Genomic DNA, 20210 nt, shown 5'->3' with positions numbered 1-20210 from the left:
GGTCTACAATGTGGGGAAATCGAACTATGGCGAACTTGGAGGACCGAAATGCTCGTTGAAGATTGCCTCCTTTTTTTACCGAGTGAAAAGCTGCCGAAATCCTGGTAACCTGATGGGAGATCGACGTTCTCAACCAGCAATTTGCGATTGCGCGGTTGGATCGAAACGGTCTCGAACAGACCTTGGGGCCTGATTGGCCTAATTGCCTTCGTGGATAGCTCAAGTTGAACTCACAATTACCGCAATGCGGGGAGCTGCCACTGCTACGGCACTATATAATAAGATCAAGCCGCGGTCTTTGCGGAGAAATCGTCCAGGTTGATCCTAGTCTGTTAGTGTGTTACTATCTCTCGACACCGACGGGAGGTCGGAAATCACTGCCCACCATGCAGCTGCCGACTTTTCCCAAGATCTACAATACCTATTTCCTCGCCATCATCGCGACGATGGGAGGAATGCTTTTTGGCTTCGACATCTCTTCTATGTCGGCCATTGTCAGCACGAAGCAGTACATCGATTTCTTCGATAATCCGCATGGTGTCCTGCAGGGTGCTATTGGATCCTCGTTGGCAGCCGGCTCTGTTATTGGCTCAGCAATGGCTGGACCCGTGTCGGACCGCATCGGCCGTCGGGATTCGATCATGTTTGCTTGCTTATGGTGGCTGGTTGGAACGGGTATTCAAGCAGGTGTTACAGACTGGGGCACATTGATTGCCGGTCGAGTGCTGAACGGAGTGTGCGTGGGTATCACATCCTCGCAGGTGCCTGTGTATCTCGCAGAAATCAGTAAAAAGGTGGGATGTTGAAGAAGCTGCTCTATGCCGGATAGTCATGGCTAACAGTTTCTAGGAAAAACGAGGCTCGATTCTCGTCATTCAGCAACTGGCCATCGAATGGGGTATTTTCATCATGTTCTTTATCGGCTACGGTTGTTCATTCATCGACGGTCCTGCTTCATTCCGGACGGCATGGGGTCTGCAGTACGTCCCGTGCGTCTTGCTGATGATTGGCCTTCCTTTCCTACCCCGATCCCCCCGATGGCTCGCCAAGGTGGATCGCACCGAAGAGGCCATTACCACCCTCGCGCGTATCCAAGCAAATGGCGACGTCAATGATCCATTGGTGGTGGCCGAATGGGAAGAAATCACGACCGTCCTTGTTGCCGAGCGCTCAGCAGCACCGGGTTGGCGAAAATTCGTGCAGAATGGAATGTGGAAGCGCACGTTTGCCGGGTTTAGTGTGCAGGCATGGCAGCAGCTCAGCGGTGCCAACATCATGACTTACTATGTGGTCTATGTTTTTGCCATGGCCAAGTATGTTCCGGATCTGGTGTCTCCAGCCAACTTTCGTCCTCTAACAGCTATACAGTCTCCAGGGGAATATCCTCTTGATCTCTTCCGGTGTCCAGTACGCGCTCTTCATCGTTTTCACTTCCGTGATCTTCTTCTACATCGACAAAACCAGTCGACGAGGTCTTTTGATTTGGGGGGCTCTCTCCATGGCGGCGTGCCACTTCGTCGTCGCGGGTGTTTTGTCTGCCGGAGAATATGTGCCAGACGGGGTAGATGGTAACCTCAACGTGAGAATCCGAGTGATGGGCAGCAAGGCGCACACTGTGATTGCATTCAGCTACCTGCTGATTATCTGCTATGCCCTCACACTTGCTCCAGTTTGCTGGGTGTATGCCGCCGAAGTCTGGTCACTCGAAACTCGTGCGACTGGAATGGTAAGTACTTTGTCCAGAATAGTTGCGTTAGCATTTCTGACAACTCGCAGGGTATCGCTGCCATTGGCAACTGGCTCTTCAACTTCGCCCTGGGTTTGTATCTACCGCCCGGTTTTGCGAATATCACCTGGAAGATGTTCCTGGTCCACGGGTTCCTTTGCGTGGGTGCAGCTGCTCAATTCTTCCTCAGGTATGTTATCACTTGAACAATTCCAAACTCTATAGTCCGTTCTATTGACATTTATTTTACTCTAGTTACCCCGAAACATGTGGCAAGACACTTGAAGAAATCGAGGAGATGTTCAGCCCCGACGGACCCTATCCCTGGCAAACCAAGAAAGGCGAGTCGAAGCTTGACGCACGTATCCGGGAGGCTCAGGAGAAGAATCTCCAGATCAAGGATGTTGCTGTGCATGAAGAGCACGCTGTGCCAGCTGAAGCATCAAAAGAGCGTGTTTGATGTTCTCAATTTTGCTCCGATTTGTCACTTCAAGCAACCTCTGTTACTACTTTCAACTTCTAATGTACATACTACGTCGCAGTCACAGCATGATGAGACGACCAACAGGAAATAATCCATAGTAATGGTTAGTAGTTATGTGAAATGATCAGGTATATCGGCACGTCAGATATTAGTGCCTTGTTGGAGTGTTTCAGATGAGCTCAACATTCTCAGAACCATCCTACATGACGCTACGCCAAGTCACCGAAGTTCTCTGGCAGGAACCAACAGACCACGTTCCGAAATAACCGATCAATCCGATCAACCTTTTTCCCTAATTTCCTTCGGCCCTTCGGGTTAATAATAACCCGAATAATACCCTAACCCTAATCGGATCTCATCGAGAACCCTAACATTCATTAATGATTGTGGAAGGCTGACAGCTGATTATCAAGATAAACTGAAGTGGCCAAGGGTATTTGAACATGCAAGAACGGCGCTCGAAAACTTAGTGCTGTCACATTTGCGAATTCACTTCCACGCGTCAGTTGCCTGTAAGGGTCTGGCAAGGTTCGTCAAATGAAGTTTCAAGTGCCGACAATCTCGAAACCCTGCAAGCAACTTGCCCAGTGTTATGTACTTTGTACAGTACTAATCAATCATCAAAATCGATGGAAAGCATTCTGTCATTTGTCTATAGCCTAGGTCTATCATGAATTGAGCATCTCAAATCGTGGTCACTTTAACAGCAGGCTCCGTAGCAACGCCAGTCGCGCTAGGAATAACCTTCACCGTCTGTAGAACGTTATGCGTTTCACTCGGATCAACAACTTCCACTTCAACCTCACGTCTGATATTGCCATTTACCAACAACTCCAATCCGTCAAAAGCGTCACCCTGAGGATCTTTGAGTTTTGGATTGATTGGCGTGACGGAACCCGGTCTGATCAAAATCGGCAGTGTGTCGAAACCATGGGTCTCCGTGTACCACCGACCTGGCTCGTAGGTCTTCTTGTGGTCGAACCACGAAACCCAGTTTCCGTTCTTGTCGTCCTCGCTGCGCGGCACGTAGAAGGTGACGGTACCTTCTTCGCTGAAGACGGGGGCGACAAGGAGATTGCTGCCGAACATGTATTGGGTGTCGATTGTATAGGTATTCAGGTCTTCTGGAAACTCGAGGAACATGGCGCGCATCAATGGCGTTCCGTTCCGATGTCCATCCAGGGCGGCTTGAAGAAGGTACGGAGTCAAGAGAATCTTTCGCTTGACGCAGTCGCGGAGTACTGCACTGCAGTCTTCGCCGTAGATCCATGGGACACGGAAGGACGACGAGCCGTGCAGTCGGGAGTGTGAGGACAACAGACCGAACTGTACCCACCGCTTGTAGAGGGCCGGAGGTGGTGTTCCTTCGAACCCACCAATGTCCGACGCCCAGTAGATGTATCCGCAGAGAGACAAGCTCAGACCACCCCGGAGGGATTCGGCCATGGCTTCGAATGTGCTCTCACAATCCCCGCCCCAATGGACCGGGAAAGTCTGTCCGCCAGGAGCGGTACTGCGGGCGAAAAGCAGACCCTGAGACTTCCCAACCTTCTCTGTCATAGTTTCGTAGACGATTTTGTTGTAAAGTAGCGCATAATAGTTGTGCATTCGAGCCGGGTCTGAACCATCGTAGTATTGGACGTTCTTGAACGGGATACGCTCCCCAAAGTCGGTCTTGAATGTATCCACGCCGATATCCATCAAACGCCGCAGGTGGTTGGAGTACCATTCGGCGGCTTTAGGGTTTGTGAAGTCAACAACAGCCATACCGGCTTGCCACATATCCCATTGCCACACACTTCCGTCGGTCCGCTAAAGATGGTTAGACGACTGCAGTTGAGCTGCTTCGGGCTTCCTTACCTTGATGAAGTAACCTTTTTCCTTGCCCTCTTTGAACAATGGAGATGCCTGGCCGACGTACGGGTTGATCCACACGCTGATTTTCAACCCGCGTTCCTTGAGACGTCGGATGTATGAGGCGGCATCAGGGAACATGTCACTATCAAATTCGAAGTCACACCATTGGTACGACTTCATCCAAAAGCAATCAAAGTGGAACACTCCAAGTGGGATATCTCGATCGCGGAAACCATCCAGGAAACTCGTGACCGTCTTTTCGTCATAGTTGGTAGTGAAGCCTGATCGTCGGTTAGCGAGTATTGTCCGTGAAGCCACGAGCAATGATCGTACTTGTTGTCAACCACAAGTTATAGCTCCACGAGGGCACCAAGCTAGGCTTTCCGGTCAACGCGACATACCGCCTGAGGACCTCCTTCGGTGTGCCGCCGTAGATTATGAAGTACTGCAGCTCTTCGCCCGGAACTGAAATGTTGACCCGAGTTGTGCGCTCCGATTGAATCTCCAGACTGACTTTTCCAGGGTGATTGATGAAAACACCGTAGCCCTTTGACGAAATGTAGAAGGGAATATTCTTATAAGCGAGGTCGGATGATGTTCCACCGTCCTCGTTCCAAATGTCCACCGCCTGGCCATTCTTGACGAAGGGGCCAAATCGTTCACCCAGACCGTAAACCTTTTCGCCAACCCCTAGGTCCAGTTCGGCGAGCATGTACCCCTCGTGCTCAATGAACAGACTATCTTCCCACTTTGTCTTCTCCTTCGTCTTATCCCTGACGTATCCAATCGACCGCCAGGAGTGTCCAGTGACCTTTTCTCCGGTATTCGTGGCAAATCGAAAATCCAGGTCATTTTGGGACGTCTCCACCGTGAGATTCAGATCACTGCTGCTGTAGACAAGTTTCTCGTTTTTGACGTGGTCAATCTTAACATGCCCTGTGGTCGAATTGAGTTTGTAATGCGGACCGTTGTCAACTGCCCCAGCCCTGGATCGAGTCAGATACCGGCAATGGCGGCCAGACACGCATTATCTGAGAGTTCTTTGTCAACATACCAATGAACGAATTTGACTCCGATGACTCCTTCGAGCGGTGAGGTCAGTTCGGTAGATATCGTTGCTGGCCGAGAGATCATTAGGGATAGTTCGTATCTGACAGTTCCAGTCCATTCAACATACGAGAATTGAGTGTGTCTCCGCGATGGCGCTGCAATTTGTTCAGGAGAAGATCAACAGTCCCATCCTTGACTGCCAATCTTTCCACGTTACTCATCCAATCAATCGTAACGCCCTCCTATTCCAATGTCAACGACGTCCATTCATGTGCTGCATGAATCACATACTCGCAGGCGCCACATTCCCTCCGTGAACTTCATCTTGGTCGAATGTGGTCTGGGTTCTCCAGAATGTTGTTACGGCTTTGGAGATCTAGCAGGACAAGAATTGAACAGCGACGTCTCACCACAGCTCTCTACCTAACCATTTATATCTTGGGAAACTTCGCTAATATACTTTAGGCTATCGCTATCAGATGATCAAAGCCGATGTAGTTACCCCAGATTTGACTCTTGAAATGCTATCATTGCCTCGATCTGCGCATTTATCCGGTGCAATTGGGATTCGGCAGTGGCAGATCAAGCACCGAAAGTACCTAGGTTAACCTAATTTTATCCGCCACAAGTCAGATTAACCGGACCAATCTTTTGCCTCGGCGCTTTATCCCGAGCTTCTGATTGGTAAAAGCCACTTGTATGGAGGACGGAAATCCCAAAGTAAGCGTCGGGATTTTGTACGGAGTTCTCCGTGGATTGACAATGAGCTGTGATCAGCTTTGAAAGCACCGATGACTCCCCGACAAGTTGTTGGCTTGTTGCTCCATCGTCGAAGACGGCACACCGAAGGCAAATATGTACATACAGTAATGCCCGCTGCCATTTATTGCCAAGACATTTGGATACTGTAGTACAGTACCTGCTTGAGTAGGTATCTCTCTCATGCAAGGTGCAAACACTGCAAAGTTCCTGAACCCTCTTAATCTTACTCCCACTTTCCCTCTTGAGAACGGAACTCTGGAATATCCGTTGTCTCTTTTGGTCCTTCGATAACAAGGTACATACAACAGTTAAGAGAATAGTATAAAGCCATTTGCAAGCAAATGTCAAGTTCCTGGCCTTCATTCTGTCTTATAGTCAAAGACTACTTGTATCTTGACCCCATTCATCATGCCCGATATGTCCAAACGCTTGGTGATACCGATTGATCAAGGCTGGCAGTTTAGAGAAGCCACGGAGACAGAATGGCTGCCAGTAGCACAGTTTCCTACCAATGTTCATTTGGACCTTCTTCATCACAAGAAGATCCCGGACCCCTTCTTGGACAGGAATGAATTGGTGGTGCAATGGGTTGGTGAGAAAGTATGGCTGTACCGCACCGAGTTCGACGTCCCAGATGTCAGCGGGCATGAAAGGGTCGTCCTCAATTTCGAAGGCCTGGATACATTTGCAACCGTCGTTGTCAATGAGCACCAGGTTTTGAAGTCGGATAACATGTTTGTCCCGCAACGGGTCGATGTCACGAAGGTGGTCAAACCAGGAAGCAAAAACTCACTAGAGATCACATTTGACAGCGCCTTGATCGTGGGAAAGAAGATCCAGGAACAATATCCGAACCATAAGTGGGCGCTTTGGAACGGTGATGCTAGCCGATTGGCCGTCCGCAAAGCGCAATACCACTACGTACGTTGTCCTATTCTGCCCAGTGATTCTGCAGTATCTGACAATGGTTTGAGCAGGGGTGGGATTGGGGTCCGACTTTGATGACCGCTGGTCCTTGGAGACCAGTTTGGCTTGAGCTGTACAATGCCAAAATCAGTGACCTGTATTTCAACATCAACGTGGCAGATTCTCTGGACTTTGCTTCAGTGGTCGCCAAAGCAGACGTCGAAGGATCTGCCACGGAGGTGGCATTTGAACTGTCCCTCAATGGGAAGCTTGTTCAGCAGTCGTCCTCTAAAGTCAATGGGGGATATGCTCAGGCTACACTTGATGTGTCTCAGCCAGAACTCTGGTACCCAACGTCGTACGGTCCACAGCCTCTGTATGAATTAAAGGCCACTCTTTTGCTGGATGGCTTGGCATTGGATGTTGCGAGTAAGAGGCTTGGAATCCGTAAAGCGAGGGTAGTTCAGCGCGAGCTCAACGATGCTCCGGGCACATCCTTCTTCTTCGAAATCAACAACATCCCAGTCTTCTGTGGCGGGTCAAACTGGATTCCCGCCGATAACTTCATTCCGAGAATTGGGAAGCAGAAATATTATGACTGGCTGAAACTTGTTCGTGATGGGAACCAAGTCATGGTGCGGTAAGTGCAATGACCACCTCCCTCCACCCGAATCAGCTGACCAAATACCAGCGTCTGGGGTGGCGGCATCTATGAGGAAGATATCTTCTACGATGCTGCCGATGAGTTGGGTATTCTGGTTTGGCAAGACTTCATGTTTGCCTGTGGTAATTATCCGGCGACGATTGCGTCGCTCCGGGACTCCATCAGACAAGAAGCCATTGCAAACGTGAAACGACTTCGACACCACCCCTCTATTGTGATCTACGCTGGAAACAATGAAGATTATTCGTTGCAGGAGTCCGAAGGGCTGACATATGACCCGGATAACAAAGACCCGAACAGCTGGCTAGAGACGGACTTTCCTGGCAGATACATCTATGAGAATATTTTGGTTGATGTGACGAAGGATCTGGTACCAGATACCTACTATCACTTTGGCAGTCCATACGGCGGCAAGGACACCAGTGACTTCACAGTGGGAGACATTCACCAGTGGAATGGTAAGCTTACCGACCCAACAGCGTGGACTGAGCTGATTTAAAGTAGTTTGGCACGGTTCGCAAGAACGATATCAGAATTTCGACAAGCTATCCGGGCGCTTTGTATCCGAGTTTGGAATGGAGGCATTCCCTAATATCAAGACAATCGAGGCTTACATCACCGAGAAATCGCGTGATGAACTCTATGCGCAATCTCAGACTATTGATTTCCACAACAAAGCCGATGGCCACGAAAAGAGACTGGCTGGGTATGTGCCCTATCACTTCATCAGAAAGAAGGGTTCTGACCATTACAAGATACCTTGCCGAAAACTTTGATTTCAGCACCAGACCTCTCAAGGACTACATCTACATGACCCAGCTCATGCAGGCAGATTGTGTGTCCACGGCGTACCGACTATGGCGCAGAAATTGGAAAGGGCCAGGCCGCGAATACTCGGCTGGAGCTCTCGTCTGGCAGACTAACGATTGCTGGCCAGTAACTTCATGGTATGGGAGATCATTCAGAGTATAGGATCGAGATCACTGACCTGTTTAGGGCCATTGCCGACTATTATCTCCGGCCCAAACTGTCCTATTATGCCATCAAGCAGCATCTAGCGCCGGTTGTCCTTGGCATGAAGCGCGAAGTGCGCGAGACACGCGGGAATAAATATACATCCCTCGTCGATCGTGCTACTACTGTCGAGCTGTGGGTTTCGAGCTTTCTCTTGGACGACATCAAGGGAAAGCTTCACGTCAAAGCTTTCGACGTCATCACGGGAAACAAGATCCATGACAAAGACCACGGGCTGGTGCAAGTCACTGCCAATCAGAGTACAGAGGTCACCGAGTTTGACCTTCCGAAAGTCGACGATGTGGATGATCCCAATCGAGTCGTGGTCGCGGCGTATTTGCTCGACTCGGAAGGGGAACAGATTGCGCGCTACATCAACTGGCCCGAACCTTTGAAGTAACGCACCAATTGCCAAGCTCTAAAGAGCTTTCAGCATGGCCTATGCTAACGTTGAGTTCACAGATATGTCAAGTTGCAGCGACCAACCGATCTGAGAGTCGATCGTGTGAAAGATTCGATTCGGATTCAGACTGACCGGCCCTTAAAAGGAGTGACACTGGAGGCAAACGACGTTGAATTTGATGAGAATCTCGCTGACATTGTCCCCGAAGAGGTGTTCACTTTCAAGGCCAAGGGGGGACTCGGTGACCAGAAGGTCGATGTGCGCTTCTACACGCCTGATAGGCATGAGAACTAAGGAGGTTGCTTGCTTCCACGAAGTGTCTGTCTAAATAGAATTGTGAAGCTGCTTTATGTACAGCTGAACAGCTCCGTTGAACAACAATAGAACCTTTACTTACATCCAACTATGTCAAACAGAAGCATCGTGGTTGGTGGTTGGCTTCCACAATGGGTACGCCACAAATCATTCGAAATTACCTACTCGTAGGTACCTGATAACTACCGTAACTATGTACAAAGCGTGTTTATTATTAAGATACTAGGTACATATGGAGTACGGCATTCATCTAAGAACATCATTCCTTATGCACGAGTAGTATGTAGTATCATGAACTGAGGAACATGCCTTCAACTCTTCGTCCAGTCAATCCAGTATTCCAGTCAATACTCAATAGGCCTAAATTATTACCTTCAAATTGTTCACCAATTGCGATTTGCAAACATAATTTCATGTAATTTGAACTGGCCTTGTCCAATCAAATGAATCAATGCAATCGTTCTCCACAGCCGTTTTCCTTACCAAATTGCAAGGCAACGTCATGTCTGAGTCTGACATCCTCGCGAGGTAGCGAGCATAGAGTACTATCAAGTACTATGTCAAGGTCCCCGGCGTTTAGAACGGCTTGCTTTCGGATATGATTCATTGAACTTGGTTACTTTTACTGACTCAAAACGAGTGCCATGTGGGTTAATGCCCCTGCACCGGTTTTATCCAAGCAGTCGAACACAGTAATCGGATTTTGACCACCAGCGAGAAGGAATTGATATCATCCTCAAGGTCCAGAACAGGACTGGACCGATGTATGAGTACTAGAACTTCTAAAGCTTGCGTACTGGACGCTATTAGCAGTATTCCCGATGGCCACCAAGCAAATCCCAGGATTCTACTTTGGTATGTTCGTGAATGTTGTTGCGTGGTGATGTCCACAATCCGCAAGAACTCCAACGCCGATTCGGGCTAACTGTGCCAGACCCTGTCAAGAAGAAGTACTTTCGGATCCAAGCGGACAATGTGGCCCCTGCAGGATCACAATACTCGGCCAGCGCGGTCAAGAAACGCAAAGTCGAGACAGAGGCACGTTATAAAGATCAAGTTTTCCGATCTCATATCTAACTATGACACAGCGGGTTGAACATGAGCAACGCATCCAGGAACGCGTTCGCAAAGAGAGAGTGGTCAAGGCAAAATGCTTCACAAACGCTCGCAGCAGACTTCTGACAGAGATCGGATCTTCGTGCCGACCGGGGTTCGTGATGAAGTCGGAGCAAAGCAGTGTCTTTGCAGCCCAATTGCAACGTTACGAAGTGCTCAAGTTCGACAAGCACCCGAACGATCTGAAGAATGTCATGGATTTTGCGCGGCAGGAATCGACCGGAATCGCCATTATGGGTCGGTTTATCCCTTTAATGTTCGATGAGTCCATTGCCATCGTGCTTTTACTGATTTATCCAGGTGGGAATCGGCTCGCTGGATCTGGGATCATGTTAGTGCATCCGTTGATGGTCTGAAGGAGACAACGTGGGAAACTCACACTCGCAGAGCGTGTCCGCCCGTTGCATCAAGCGGAGACCGATGGTCGTATGATATCGACAACGCTTCGATTCACTACAATATTCCGCATGAAGTAAGCTCCAAGCTGAGCGCTTAATGACATGAGCTGACAAGAGGAGTTATCGTCAGTGACACTGGGAGATCGAGGACACTTTGTGTACGTGGTCGCAATGCTACTGGTAGGCGACGATGGCACTGACTATGGCAGGGCCACATTGCATGGCGATGTTTCGGGTCAATCATTCATCGCCCTAGGCCGATTACCAGAGGGATCAATAGACTATCCTTGGCATACAGAACGTGAGACAACTATGCAAGCGTCCTATATACTAGACCGACAGACTACTAATGACAATGAACAGGTGTACCCAGACTCAGTCAGATCAAAGACACGGCCACGTTGTGGTGCTCCGCAGCACGACCACAAAGTGACGAGTCCATGTTTGCCATCGGTACCTCCGAAGGACTCTACACGGTCCGGAGCAATCAAGCGCAATGGCACCTAAACCGGAAGCCATTTGCATACGCTGAGGCTGCGAGGCATGGAGCGCGGAAACAAAAACGCTTTTCAGATACTCTGGCCGTCGAATGGCTGGGCCAGAACGTCATTGCGAGCGGCCAGCGAAACTCGTCCATCAACCTTGGCGACCTCCGAAGCGGCGGGCAAGTGACGAGGCTGCAGCACCCGCACTCGGTTCGTCAGATTCGCAAAGTCGACGAGTATCGAATAGTAGTGGCAGGTTATCAATCTGTACGTCACCTTTTTCTACTTTCCTTTTAGCAAGACTCCCGTCTTTTTTCTTCTTCATCAGAATGGCCTCTATCTAACACACAGCTTCACCAGCTGCAAATGTACGACCTTCGCCTCCCGCAAAACGGCATGCAATCCCGTCCTCGGCCAGAGAAGCAACGCCAACATACATCAACGAAACCATACCTCGTCTTTGATGACCACCACAACGACTCGCATGCCCAACGAATTGACCTCAATCCCGAAATGGGCGTCCTAGCAAGTGGTACGATCCACCCTTTACAACAACTTATGACCCTATCCGGATATTTGAATTAATCCAGTCCATGGTGCTACAGTTACCGATCAGAATTCCGTCAAACTCCACTCTCTCACCGATGGGAAGGTGATTCCGTCGTCCATGTCGGCGCATCGGTATCCCCTCCCGATTGCCAGCCTACGGTTCGAAAACGGTCCATATCCAGCTGGACACTGGCAGAGCCCGAGGATAGTGGTGAGTTGTGGGCGTGTTTTGGAGGAATGGACGTGTTGAGAGGACTCTGATCTCCGGTGACATTGACATGTACAGAGGAGATGAAATGGATAGAAAAAAAATTTTGACACCAAAGAAATGGATCGCCCGGATGCTCGATGTTCATTCCATTAAAAAACGTATTAGGATTAATCTAAGCCTCCTGCCAGCCACTCTCCAACCTCAACGCCAATCCCCCGAGCTATTTCCTCAACCCATGCACCGGAGACATTGATGCACCACTTCTCTCCCCCCGTCGCGTCTGCCATGCTTGTTGACGCCACAGCCGGCACCACCAAGCGGAGTCTCCAAAGCGTAGCGAGTTCCGCGTAGATGGCGTCTGCGGTGGGAATGGTGCCGCCGGTGCCCGACATTCCCGGTCCTCCGACACCACCAGTCATTGGGGGTGGATTGGGGTCGATGGCGTGGTAAATGGCTATAAGTCGTTCTAATGTGAACGGTCTTGCAGCGAGAATTGTAGCGGTTGTGGAGCTGTCGGTCATGGCGAAGGCTGAGGTGAGGGTGTTTTTTGTGATGCGGGTTTTGACACGTTTCGCGCCGGGCTTCTTGGGCGTGTCCTCAGCGCCGTTGGTCATTGCGTGCTGGGCTTGAGAGAGGCGTTTGAGTCGCCGGCGATGATGCGCGCGTTTGTTCCGCGCAGAGAGTGACGATGATGAGTACTTTGAGAAGAAGATCGTGTCGAGGCGGGAAGGGGTGTGCGATGCAATGTACGCCGCAGTGAGGATCAGGGAAGGGAAATACGGGAGCGATGGTGGTTGTTTAGAGGCAATCGATGTTGTGCTAGTTATTCTGCCGTTATGTTCCTCCGGAACGATACGGTGGACGAGCATGTTCTCCCCTTGGGTCTGGAACATCGCTCTGTTTCGCACGAGTAATCTCGCAAAATCCCACCCGCCGCCGGTCGGGGTCTCGTCAAGGACAGGCCGAATAAATCGCGGCCAGAGTTTCTCGCATAGAGACCGAAAAGACGGAATCGTGCCTGCCGTGGGACCAACAAGGGAATCGTACACCGTCGACACGAATTGCGGGTAGGACTTGGTTGAAAGGTCTGGACTCAGACCCTCCACAGGCGGCGGATCGGATGATGTTAAGATAGCAATTGCTTCGCTGCGTGTGTACGGTGGAAAAGAGACATGGGCGACACCAGAGGATTGGAGGAACAACGGCCGCGGAGTTGTGCTGACAATGAGCACCACGGTCAGCGTAGGGATCTAGCACATCATCTGTCAGCCAATTTGGCGTTCAATATGAGTCTCTTGATCAAACAAACCACTTCGCCCAGCCTAGCAAGTCCAGACAGAAGCATGTGGGAGGCCTCCCGCTGCTCGTCAATGCCATCCAACACTAACACGAACTTATCCACTGCCACACCATTGCCGGACGCGAGGATCTCCTCGAGCAGCACAACTAATGCGCTGATATGTTCGCATTTGCCCTTGCCATATCGCTGCCATTCCTCACCCAGTCCCAAGGCTTGTAAGATCTCCAGCAAAATAGTCGTCAACAGGTGTCTCCCTGTGACGCATTCCGAACAACGAATGATCGCATGGGGAACAGCAAGTTCAGACAAGACCGCACGAGTGAGAGTGGTCTTGCATGTAGCTGAAATGCCATGGACCACCACGGTAGGTGGACTAGGAACCTGCGGCTGTGTCGGCAATCAGCATTGTCTTCGTCGCGCGGCGAGATTCAAGCAGAAACAGCAGCTAAACGGGCGAGTTACACTGAGAAGAGCCGCCAACTGGAGGGATTGGAGCTCCCTGCAGGGCCATTTCTGATTCAGAGTGCGACTGATCTTTGCCGGTTGTGGCGACATTACGACAAGCTCCCAATTTCGCTCGAGAACGCGCACTTCGCGTTATTGTCAAACGCGGTTGACGATGATGACTCAGCAATGAACTCTATGTGGATAACTCGAGAGCCGGTTATCAGGTTACAATCGGTTAACCCGAGCCCCTCGCAGCGTCTCCGCTAGTGGGATGAACGCGGACAGGTTAGCTAAAAAAAAGACAGGACATACTACAGAGTACAGCACGAGGAGGCAGAGGCAACTAATGTATCTAAGGGCAGTGAATGGACTGGAGAAGACGCTGGGTCTAACCATCCAGACACCATCGACGGTGTCGACAGCCTTGCTCGGATCCTCAACGGGCGAAAGAGTACCTACCTACTCGTACAACGGAGCCGGGAGAATCAGTCTGAGAGTCCGAAGACTATGGCCATGTAGAATCCGGTTCACTTATGGTTCTCGGATAAACTCTGAATATGAAACTCCAACGTTGCTCGGGCTTCATTTTTCAATTGATACAAGTAGGCCTAGTGATGTACAAGGCACCACCGTACGCTGGAAAGTACGAACGAGTCATCTGCGCCGTACTCACAGTCCAGGTGGTAACCTTCACCTTGGTAGAGCACGTTCTCAGCATTACAGCCACAATGTCTGCAGCCGTTCTTGCATCGCGCAGCTTGTGAATACTACCTGTGTAGGGGAGGACAAACCCATCATATCTCGAAGTAAAGAACTTGAAGTTACTAATACTATTTGATCTGATGTTTACGTCTGAATATATGGACCTCTTGACAGGATCTGGTCCTCCCTTTCTTCGAACAATGGCCGATGAAAAAAACGGTTCACTGCGATTGCACACTACGGGAACTATTGCATCGTTCCATTCAGGTGCTTCAGCCCACTCATGGTTATGCTTGTGGTGGTAAGTCCAGGTGGGTTAGGTTAGGATTAACTCCGGACAAAGGTCTAGTACCCAACAGGATGGGGTCTGAGCGTAGAGGATTCAAGACCTTTGCCAGCTGGCATAGTAGACCTGGTCAATATTGTTAACAACGTTCTAAAGAGGATTGGCCCGTCAGAATTATACCTAGTAGCCTTCATAGGAAATCTTCTCTGTAGAGGCTCGTACTCTTGAGCCCTACAACAACAACATCATGTAACTAGTACCTACCTACTGAGCGTTCATTGTCAATTACGATCAGAAAAGCTCTACGATGAAATGACAAAGCTGTCTCCCCAAGTCGAGCGCACTCAAGGAGATGTAATCCAATCTGATCGTACTTATTTGCAGAGACGAACCTCGGACAGCATACAAGGTCGAAAAAGATAACCAGATCTGGTGAGGTCGTCGAAGCACAGCAGCCGACTTTCCCCACCACCGTGACGATCCCGGAGGGTCGGACGGTTTGTCGTACCCGTCATTATAGTTGCCGTAGCCCGGAAGGCCATCTTGACTGCCAGAACCGCCATGGCCCGAGTTGTCGGAATATGACGGCGGGACGCCCATGCCGCTCCCGGTGCGACGCATACCTACCCAAAGAAGCGTAAGATGCGCAACCGCGTCCGCCTTCATAGCCACGGCCACCATAGCCACTGCCCTCCCGAGCAATAGTATCAGGAACCACGGCATTCGCTGGTTGGTTTCCTTCAGCAAGTCGACAGCCAGATTACGCAACCATGCCCCAGCTGCCACTGTTGAAGTACGCAGTGGCGATGCCGGTGTTGCCCAGCACGACCGGTGCGATTAATTCGGGGCACATAATCATCAATATCGTCCGGAAGACCAGGGTTGACGACGTGCGTGACATAGGGATGTCGAGACCACGGGCCATGGCGGCGGTAACGACCAGGATAGGGCTTCAACCTTTGTAGATGAACTTAAGAGCGCGCTCCCGCTCACACTGTGTGCGGTCTCCGTAAACTGCGGTGTCTGGGAAGCTCATACCATCAGAGTTTGGCACTTGGATTCAGTGTCCACTTTTTGGTGAAACTACGAGTAGAGCAGTCGAAAACGAAGCAATCGATGTTGAGTCAATAACGACATATGGTATTGCGATACAGCTCATAAGAGTACACTTCTATCTATGCAGCAGGGATACAGCCCATATCTTGATAGCAACGGGTCATAAGCGAAGGGCCGGGTTCTTCACTCAGCTCCCACGCTGCACTCCTGCACTCCTCTCGCAGTAGGCCAGCATGCAGGTTGGACATCATCGAAGAAAGACATGAACCAGAAAACGCAATAAGAAAACAAAACATGAAAAGGATAAACCACAACAAGAATGACAAACACCACTGTGCAACGTCTCACCCCGAGATAATGGTCAATGCATCTCCAACTTTGCATTTGGAGCTCATCAAGCCATCGTAATGCATCGGATCGACATGAGAAACCTTCGTTGTACAGAAAAGAGGAAAAATATAAGAATGATAATAAATCAGATGTGATGGATGTACACGTAAGGGCCATGAGAAGTCATCATGTCGTATCGTCATCGATATGAGTACAATTCCGTGAAGAAATCGACGGTCGTGAATGCATCGCTGGGTGCTCAGAAATATCCATTTCCGGGATACACCTGAGCGTGGCTCGAAGAGGTGACTCCATTGGCTTGGGGCGATGAGTACCGACCGCTTCCCAGGTCGACAGAGCCGTTCACTGGCGTGCCGAATCCCGCGGCGGACGCTGAACTGTTAGGAGGGGCTGAGCCGCCGACGGTGTCTTGCACATGACCGACCGACGCTGTACCGTTGAGGGAATTCTGTTGCTGGTGTGGTTGATGCTGGTGGAGGAACGGCTTCTGAGGCAACTGCATGGAAGGCGGTAGCATCTCATTCGGAGTGACCTGTCCACTGTGATTGCCACTATTGCGGCCAGATCCGTCATTGCCGTTGATCTTGCCCGCGATACGACGGCCGTGGGGAGTTTGACGGATGGATGGCAGAATCGGACGAATGGCATCAATGAGGCGACTGCGAGACTCCGGGTCCGCAAAATCCATGGCAGTCTGCACGACGTAGTTGGCAAAGGAGTCCCGTAACATCCTCTCCATTTCATTGGGTGCCAGCATCTCGTCGATCATTTTCTTGCGCATCTGATAGTCAGCTGTGCGTAGGCACTTCTCGATCACGTTGGAGCTGAACTTCTGTTTGGACAGCGGTACGACATTGCCAAGGAATTTCTGGCACAATGGCTCGGTGAAATGGGGCTCGGAGAGATCGAGAATATATTGTACAACATAGTTACCGAACGGGTCTTGAACCAGTGTGAACGCGTTGGCCGTAATCTGGGATATCAGCTTCGCCCGCTGTTCTCCTGACGCATGATCGATGCAACGCTGCAGCACGCAGCAGCCATGACGATGAGTTCCAACAACGACGCAGTTAGCTCCGACAGCATCGTAGATGAATTGAGAATCGTCCGGAGACAGACGGTTCAGACATTTCTGGATCACATGATTGCCATTGAGGTCCTGCACAAGATCGACAACGCGGTCCCGCAGAGCACGGATCACGGTTTGAGTCTGTTCCGGAGTCGTGACAAACTCAATCATCTTCTGCAAAGCCCGAGTGCCATGCTGATTCAGCGCAATCTTGACCAGCTGCGGGGCAGCGTTGTGAATGAGGGTCGTTCGCTGCTCCTCGTTTGAGAACTCGAGAAGTTTCTGGCAGAGGTAGTTACCAAACGGATCTGGGGCAAGTTAGACCTTTCCATCACGAGTTTCTCAATGTCCAGAGCCATACTCACCAGTCATAAGCTCCACAACATGCATATGCGTCTCGTCGAAAATCATTTTCACATGCTCTTGGTTGTGCTCTTCTAGCTTTCGTTGCAAGTAGCGGCAACCATGCTGGTCCTTGCACAAGCTGTAAATCTCGCCGCGGTACTTTTCTAGTGGCACATTGCTAAAACGGGAAACCTGAGAGGATTCCGTTTCCCCACTGCGACGGGAGTTTCCGTTGCGAGCAGGAGAGGACTCGGGGAATCGGAAGTTTCCGTACGGCGGATATCCCTGGTAGGGGGTCGGAGCGGGGACAGCAAAGTTGGGAAGAGGGCCACCATTGACCGGCAGAGTGTTTGTCATGTAAGGCTGCGGGTTATAGTTGTAGAACGAGTTCTGAAAGTTGGGGAGAGCATTTGCCGATCCAAGAGGCTGTGGAGGTATGGCAGAGTTCAGGAGTTGCGGGCCGAATGGCGGAGCGCTAGCTTGCAGACTTGAGGGGACTGGATTGTGCCCGTTTGGAAGCTTTGGCTCCTCATGTTCCGGAGAATCTCTCGCAGACGGGCCATTCGTGCTGGTGGTGATCCGGCTGATGCTAGCGTTGTGCTGATGGAACTGCTCCGAATGGGTTGTAGGGGAAGTGAGGGCGGGACCGAAGCCATTGGAACTGAGAGAGGAAACATCAGTCGTCGAGAAGGGGGCCTGTAGCGATAGCGGCCGCGACGACGGAGCCGTCGTCACAACTGCATCCTGAGACTTTTGCTCTCCGTACAGAAGATTTAGTTCCAGTGAGTGTCTAGCCATGTGGCGGGGATTATTAGTCTGCTTCTCGCCAGAAGAAGGGCTGCCCAGTTGATCCATGCGGAGCAGATTCAATCCATTCTGGGGCATGCTCTGGTGAGAGGAGCGATAGCGGTTGTGTGTGTTCCAGGTTTCAGGTTTCGGCGTCCGCGAGTTCGCGAGATCAATGGCGTCAGAATTTGCCGATAGCTTTTGCATAGGAGACCTGTTAGAAGATCTACTCGAACTGCATACAATGGCGACTCACCAATCCCGGATTATCATCCCCACGAGACAGTGAGGGGTACTTGTCATCAGGATCTGTCATTCTCAAGTAGCTTTTGATGTCCGGAGTGGGGAGCCGGTCGTCTTCCTTTGGCGTGGCGCGGTCCTCCTCACTGGGGAAGAGATACTTGGCAGCACTGAAGGAATCCAGCGTCGAGTTGGAAAACCCCGTCGTGGGAGATCGCAACTGAGCAGCTAAGCTGGTCGTAGGCATCGAATACCGATGTGGCCTGGAAATAGAATTTTCAGCAAATGCCAAAACGGCTACGTGCTGTAACAGGAGAGGAGGTGAGAAGATGGTTGAAGGGAGTACAGATGAGTGTAGTGGGAAGAAAGGGATGGAGTGAGAAATGCGTGCAGGAAGAAGAAATGAGGGATATATTCCATGTCAGAGGGGAGTGAATTTGCACAATGGTCGGCTATGGTCTCGTGAACTGAAGAGATGAACAGAGCCCTGGAAGCAGGTTGTGATTCTAGGGATCGTGCCACCGGATGTTTGAGAAATATGGGGTGAACCAAAGCGGCGATGGTACTTACAATGGACCCGGACGGTAAGTTAATGGTTCAGGGGAAAACTCATCCACTTCAGAGTTCCGCCGTGATCCCGGCACGGACTGAACTGAGAAACGATTGGTGGGTGTTTGAGCAGCGGATCCTGATCTGGACTGTCCGGATGGCGAGGTCACTTGGCTCGTCTGGGAGGGAGAGAAGATGTTGAAGATGCCGGGGGAAGACGTCACGCTGGATGTGGAAAAGCGAGATGGTCGGGAGAAAGCCGACGGAAATCCAGCGTCACGATGTTCGGGCGGTGTCGTGGGCTCGCTCACTGGCCCTGAGAGCCCGGACTGAGCCAGATCACGAGCAAGCTGATCGATCTCCCGCTTCTCCTTCTCCTGCTGCAGATCAAGCAGCTTCATGTCGGCCTCGAAACGCTTCTTCTGCTCGCGCATGTATTCGATGGTCTGCCGCTTGCGCTCGATCTTTCGAGTGAATTAGCACTCAGAGTACGATGTGACATGACATAAACCTACCAACTGAGATTTATGCAGATTTGTCGCCTAGAGAATCTATAGTCAGCACGCTGCAAGAGACATATATGGTACCCCGCAGAGAGCCAGAATCAAGCTCGAACAGTACACACTCCACCCACATGATTATCGATTAGGAGGCTGCTCACCGAAGACAAGGGATCCCCAGACTCGGAAGACAATTGATTCAGGAAACTCCAGGAGGAGAATTTGCTGGCATCGGTAGTGAAGCGGCGGGGCATATGGGTTCGAGCATCGGTCGAGGGGCGCGGCTGGAAGGCAGACATCAGGCTGGACTGGCCGGGAGGCAAAGGTGTGTAGGCAGAGAACGGAGCGTCGCTCTTGGGAGATCGAGGCGAAGTGAAACGCAGCTCGTCCAGGCGCTCGCTGAGGCCATTTTTGAAAGCCATGGTGGGCTAAGGTCGCGGCAAACGAGCTGCACACAAGTCACCAAGTCAGAGTGGACGCCCAGGTCTGCAAAGAACAACGCACACATGGGAATAAGACTCGAATGTTTGGAGTCGCTGCCGCAATGGGCGCGCTGCGGGAAGTGAGGGGTGTCTGATTGGAGCGAGGAGTTGAAGACCAGTGGTTGTTGAGCGTTGTGAGCCCGACAGAGCCCAGCGC

General features: G+C 50.9%; 7 protein-coding genes across 7 annotated transcripts; 3 read left to right on the top strand and 4 right to left on the bottom strand.

The window, feature by feature from the left end:
* Positions 1-386: 386 nt before the first annotated feature.
* VTN31DRAFT_1722 (uncharacterized protein) lies at positions 387-2186 on the top strand (the record flags this gene model as incomplete). Its single annotated transcript, XM_069401811.1, has 5 exons — positions 387-794; positions 850-1313; positions 1369-1726; positions 1777-1916; positions 1982-2186. The coding sequence occupies 5 exons, from the start codon at positions 387-389 to the stop codon at positions 2184-2186; spliced, it is 1575 nt and encodes a 524-aa protein (XP_069264578.1).
* Positions 2187-2894: 708 nt separating this feature from the next.
* Positions 2895-5441, bottom strand: VTN31DRAFT_1721 (uncharacterized protein; the record flags this gene model as incomplete). Its single annotated transcript, XM_069401810.1, has 6 exons — positions 2895-4022; positions 4071-4348; positions 4401-5053; positions 5122-5185; positions 5245-5359; positions 5409-5441. 6 exons carry the CDS (start codon positions 5439-5441, stop codon positions 2895-2897), a joined length of 2271 nt encoding a protein of 756 aa, XP_069264577.1.
* A 291-nt stretch (positions 5442-5732) lies between these two features.
* On the bottom strand, positions 5733-6242 carry VTN31DRAFT_1720 (uncharacterized protein; the record flags this gene model as incomplete). The annotated part of the gene is made up of 1 exon (XM_069401809.1): positions 5733-6242. One exon carries the CDS (start codon positions 6240-6242, stop codon positions 5733-5735), a length of 510 nt encoding a protein of 169 aa, XP_069264576.1.
* A 54-nt stretch (positions 6243-6296) lies between these two features.
* Positions 6297-8863, top strand: VTN31DRAFT_1719 (uncharacterized protein; the record flags this gene model as incomplete). The annotated part of the gene is made up of 6 exons (XM_069401807.1): positions 6297-6800; positions 6857-7425; positions 7477-7907; positions 7954-8155; positions 8205-8396; positions 8446-8863. 6 exons carry the CDS (start codon positions 6297-6299, stop codon positions 8861-8863), a joined length of 2316 nt encoding a protein of 771 aa, XP_069264575.1.
* A 1139-nt stretch (positions 8864-10002) lies between these two features.
* Positions 10003-11979, top strand: VTN31DRAFT_1718 (uncharacterized protein; the record flags this gene model as incomplete). Its single annotated transcript, XM_069401806.1, has 10 exons — positions 10003-10036; positions 10116-10219; positions 10270-10534; positions 10598-10628; positions 10685-10769; positions 10816-10853; positions 10905-10996; positions 11059-11447; positions 11541-11712; positions 11786-11979. 10 exons carry the CDS (start codon positions 10003-10005, stop codon positions 11977-11979), a joined length of 1404 nt encoding a protein of 467 aa, XP_069264574.1.
* A 128-nt stretch (positions 11980-12107) lies between these two features.
* On the bottom strand, positions 12108-13795 carry VTN31DRAFT_1717 (uncharacterized protein; the record flags this gene model as incomplete). The annotated part of the gene is made up of 3 exons (XM_069401805.1): positions 12108-13190; positions 13250-13627; positions 13703-13795. 3 exons carry the CDS (start codon positions 13793-13795, stop codon positions 12108-12110), a joined length of 1554 nt encoding a protein of 517 aa, XP_069264573.1.
* Positions 13796-16320: 2525 nt separating this feature from the next.
* On the bottom strand, positions 16321-19993 carry VTN31DRAFT_1716 (uncharacterized protein; the record flags this gene model as incomplete). Its single annotated transcript, XM_069401804.1, has 6 exons — positions 16321-17459; positions 17517-18480; positions 18539-18785; positions 19093-19535; positions 19587-19613; positions 19733-19993. The coding sequence occupies 6 exons, from the start codon at positions 19991-19993 to the stop codon at positions 16321-16323; spliced, it is 3081 nt and encodes a 1026-aa protein (XP_069264572.1).
* Between the last annotated feature and the right edge of the window lie 217 nt (positions 19994-20210).

This window comes from Thermomyces dupontii (genome assembly GCF_041956625.1).
Source record: "Thermomyces dupontii strain NRRL 2155 unplaced genomic scaffold VTN31scaffold_1, whole genome shotgun sequence".
Classification (NCBI taxonomy): domain Eukaryota; kingdom Fungi; phylum Ascomycota; class Eurotiomycetes; order Eurotiales; family Trichocomaceae; genus Thermomyces; species Thermomyces dupontii.
This window is presented reverse-complemented; position numbering and strand designations above follow the sequence as displayed.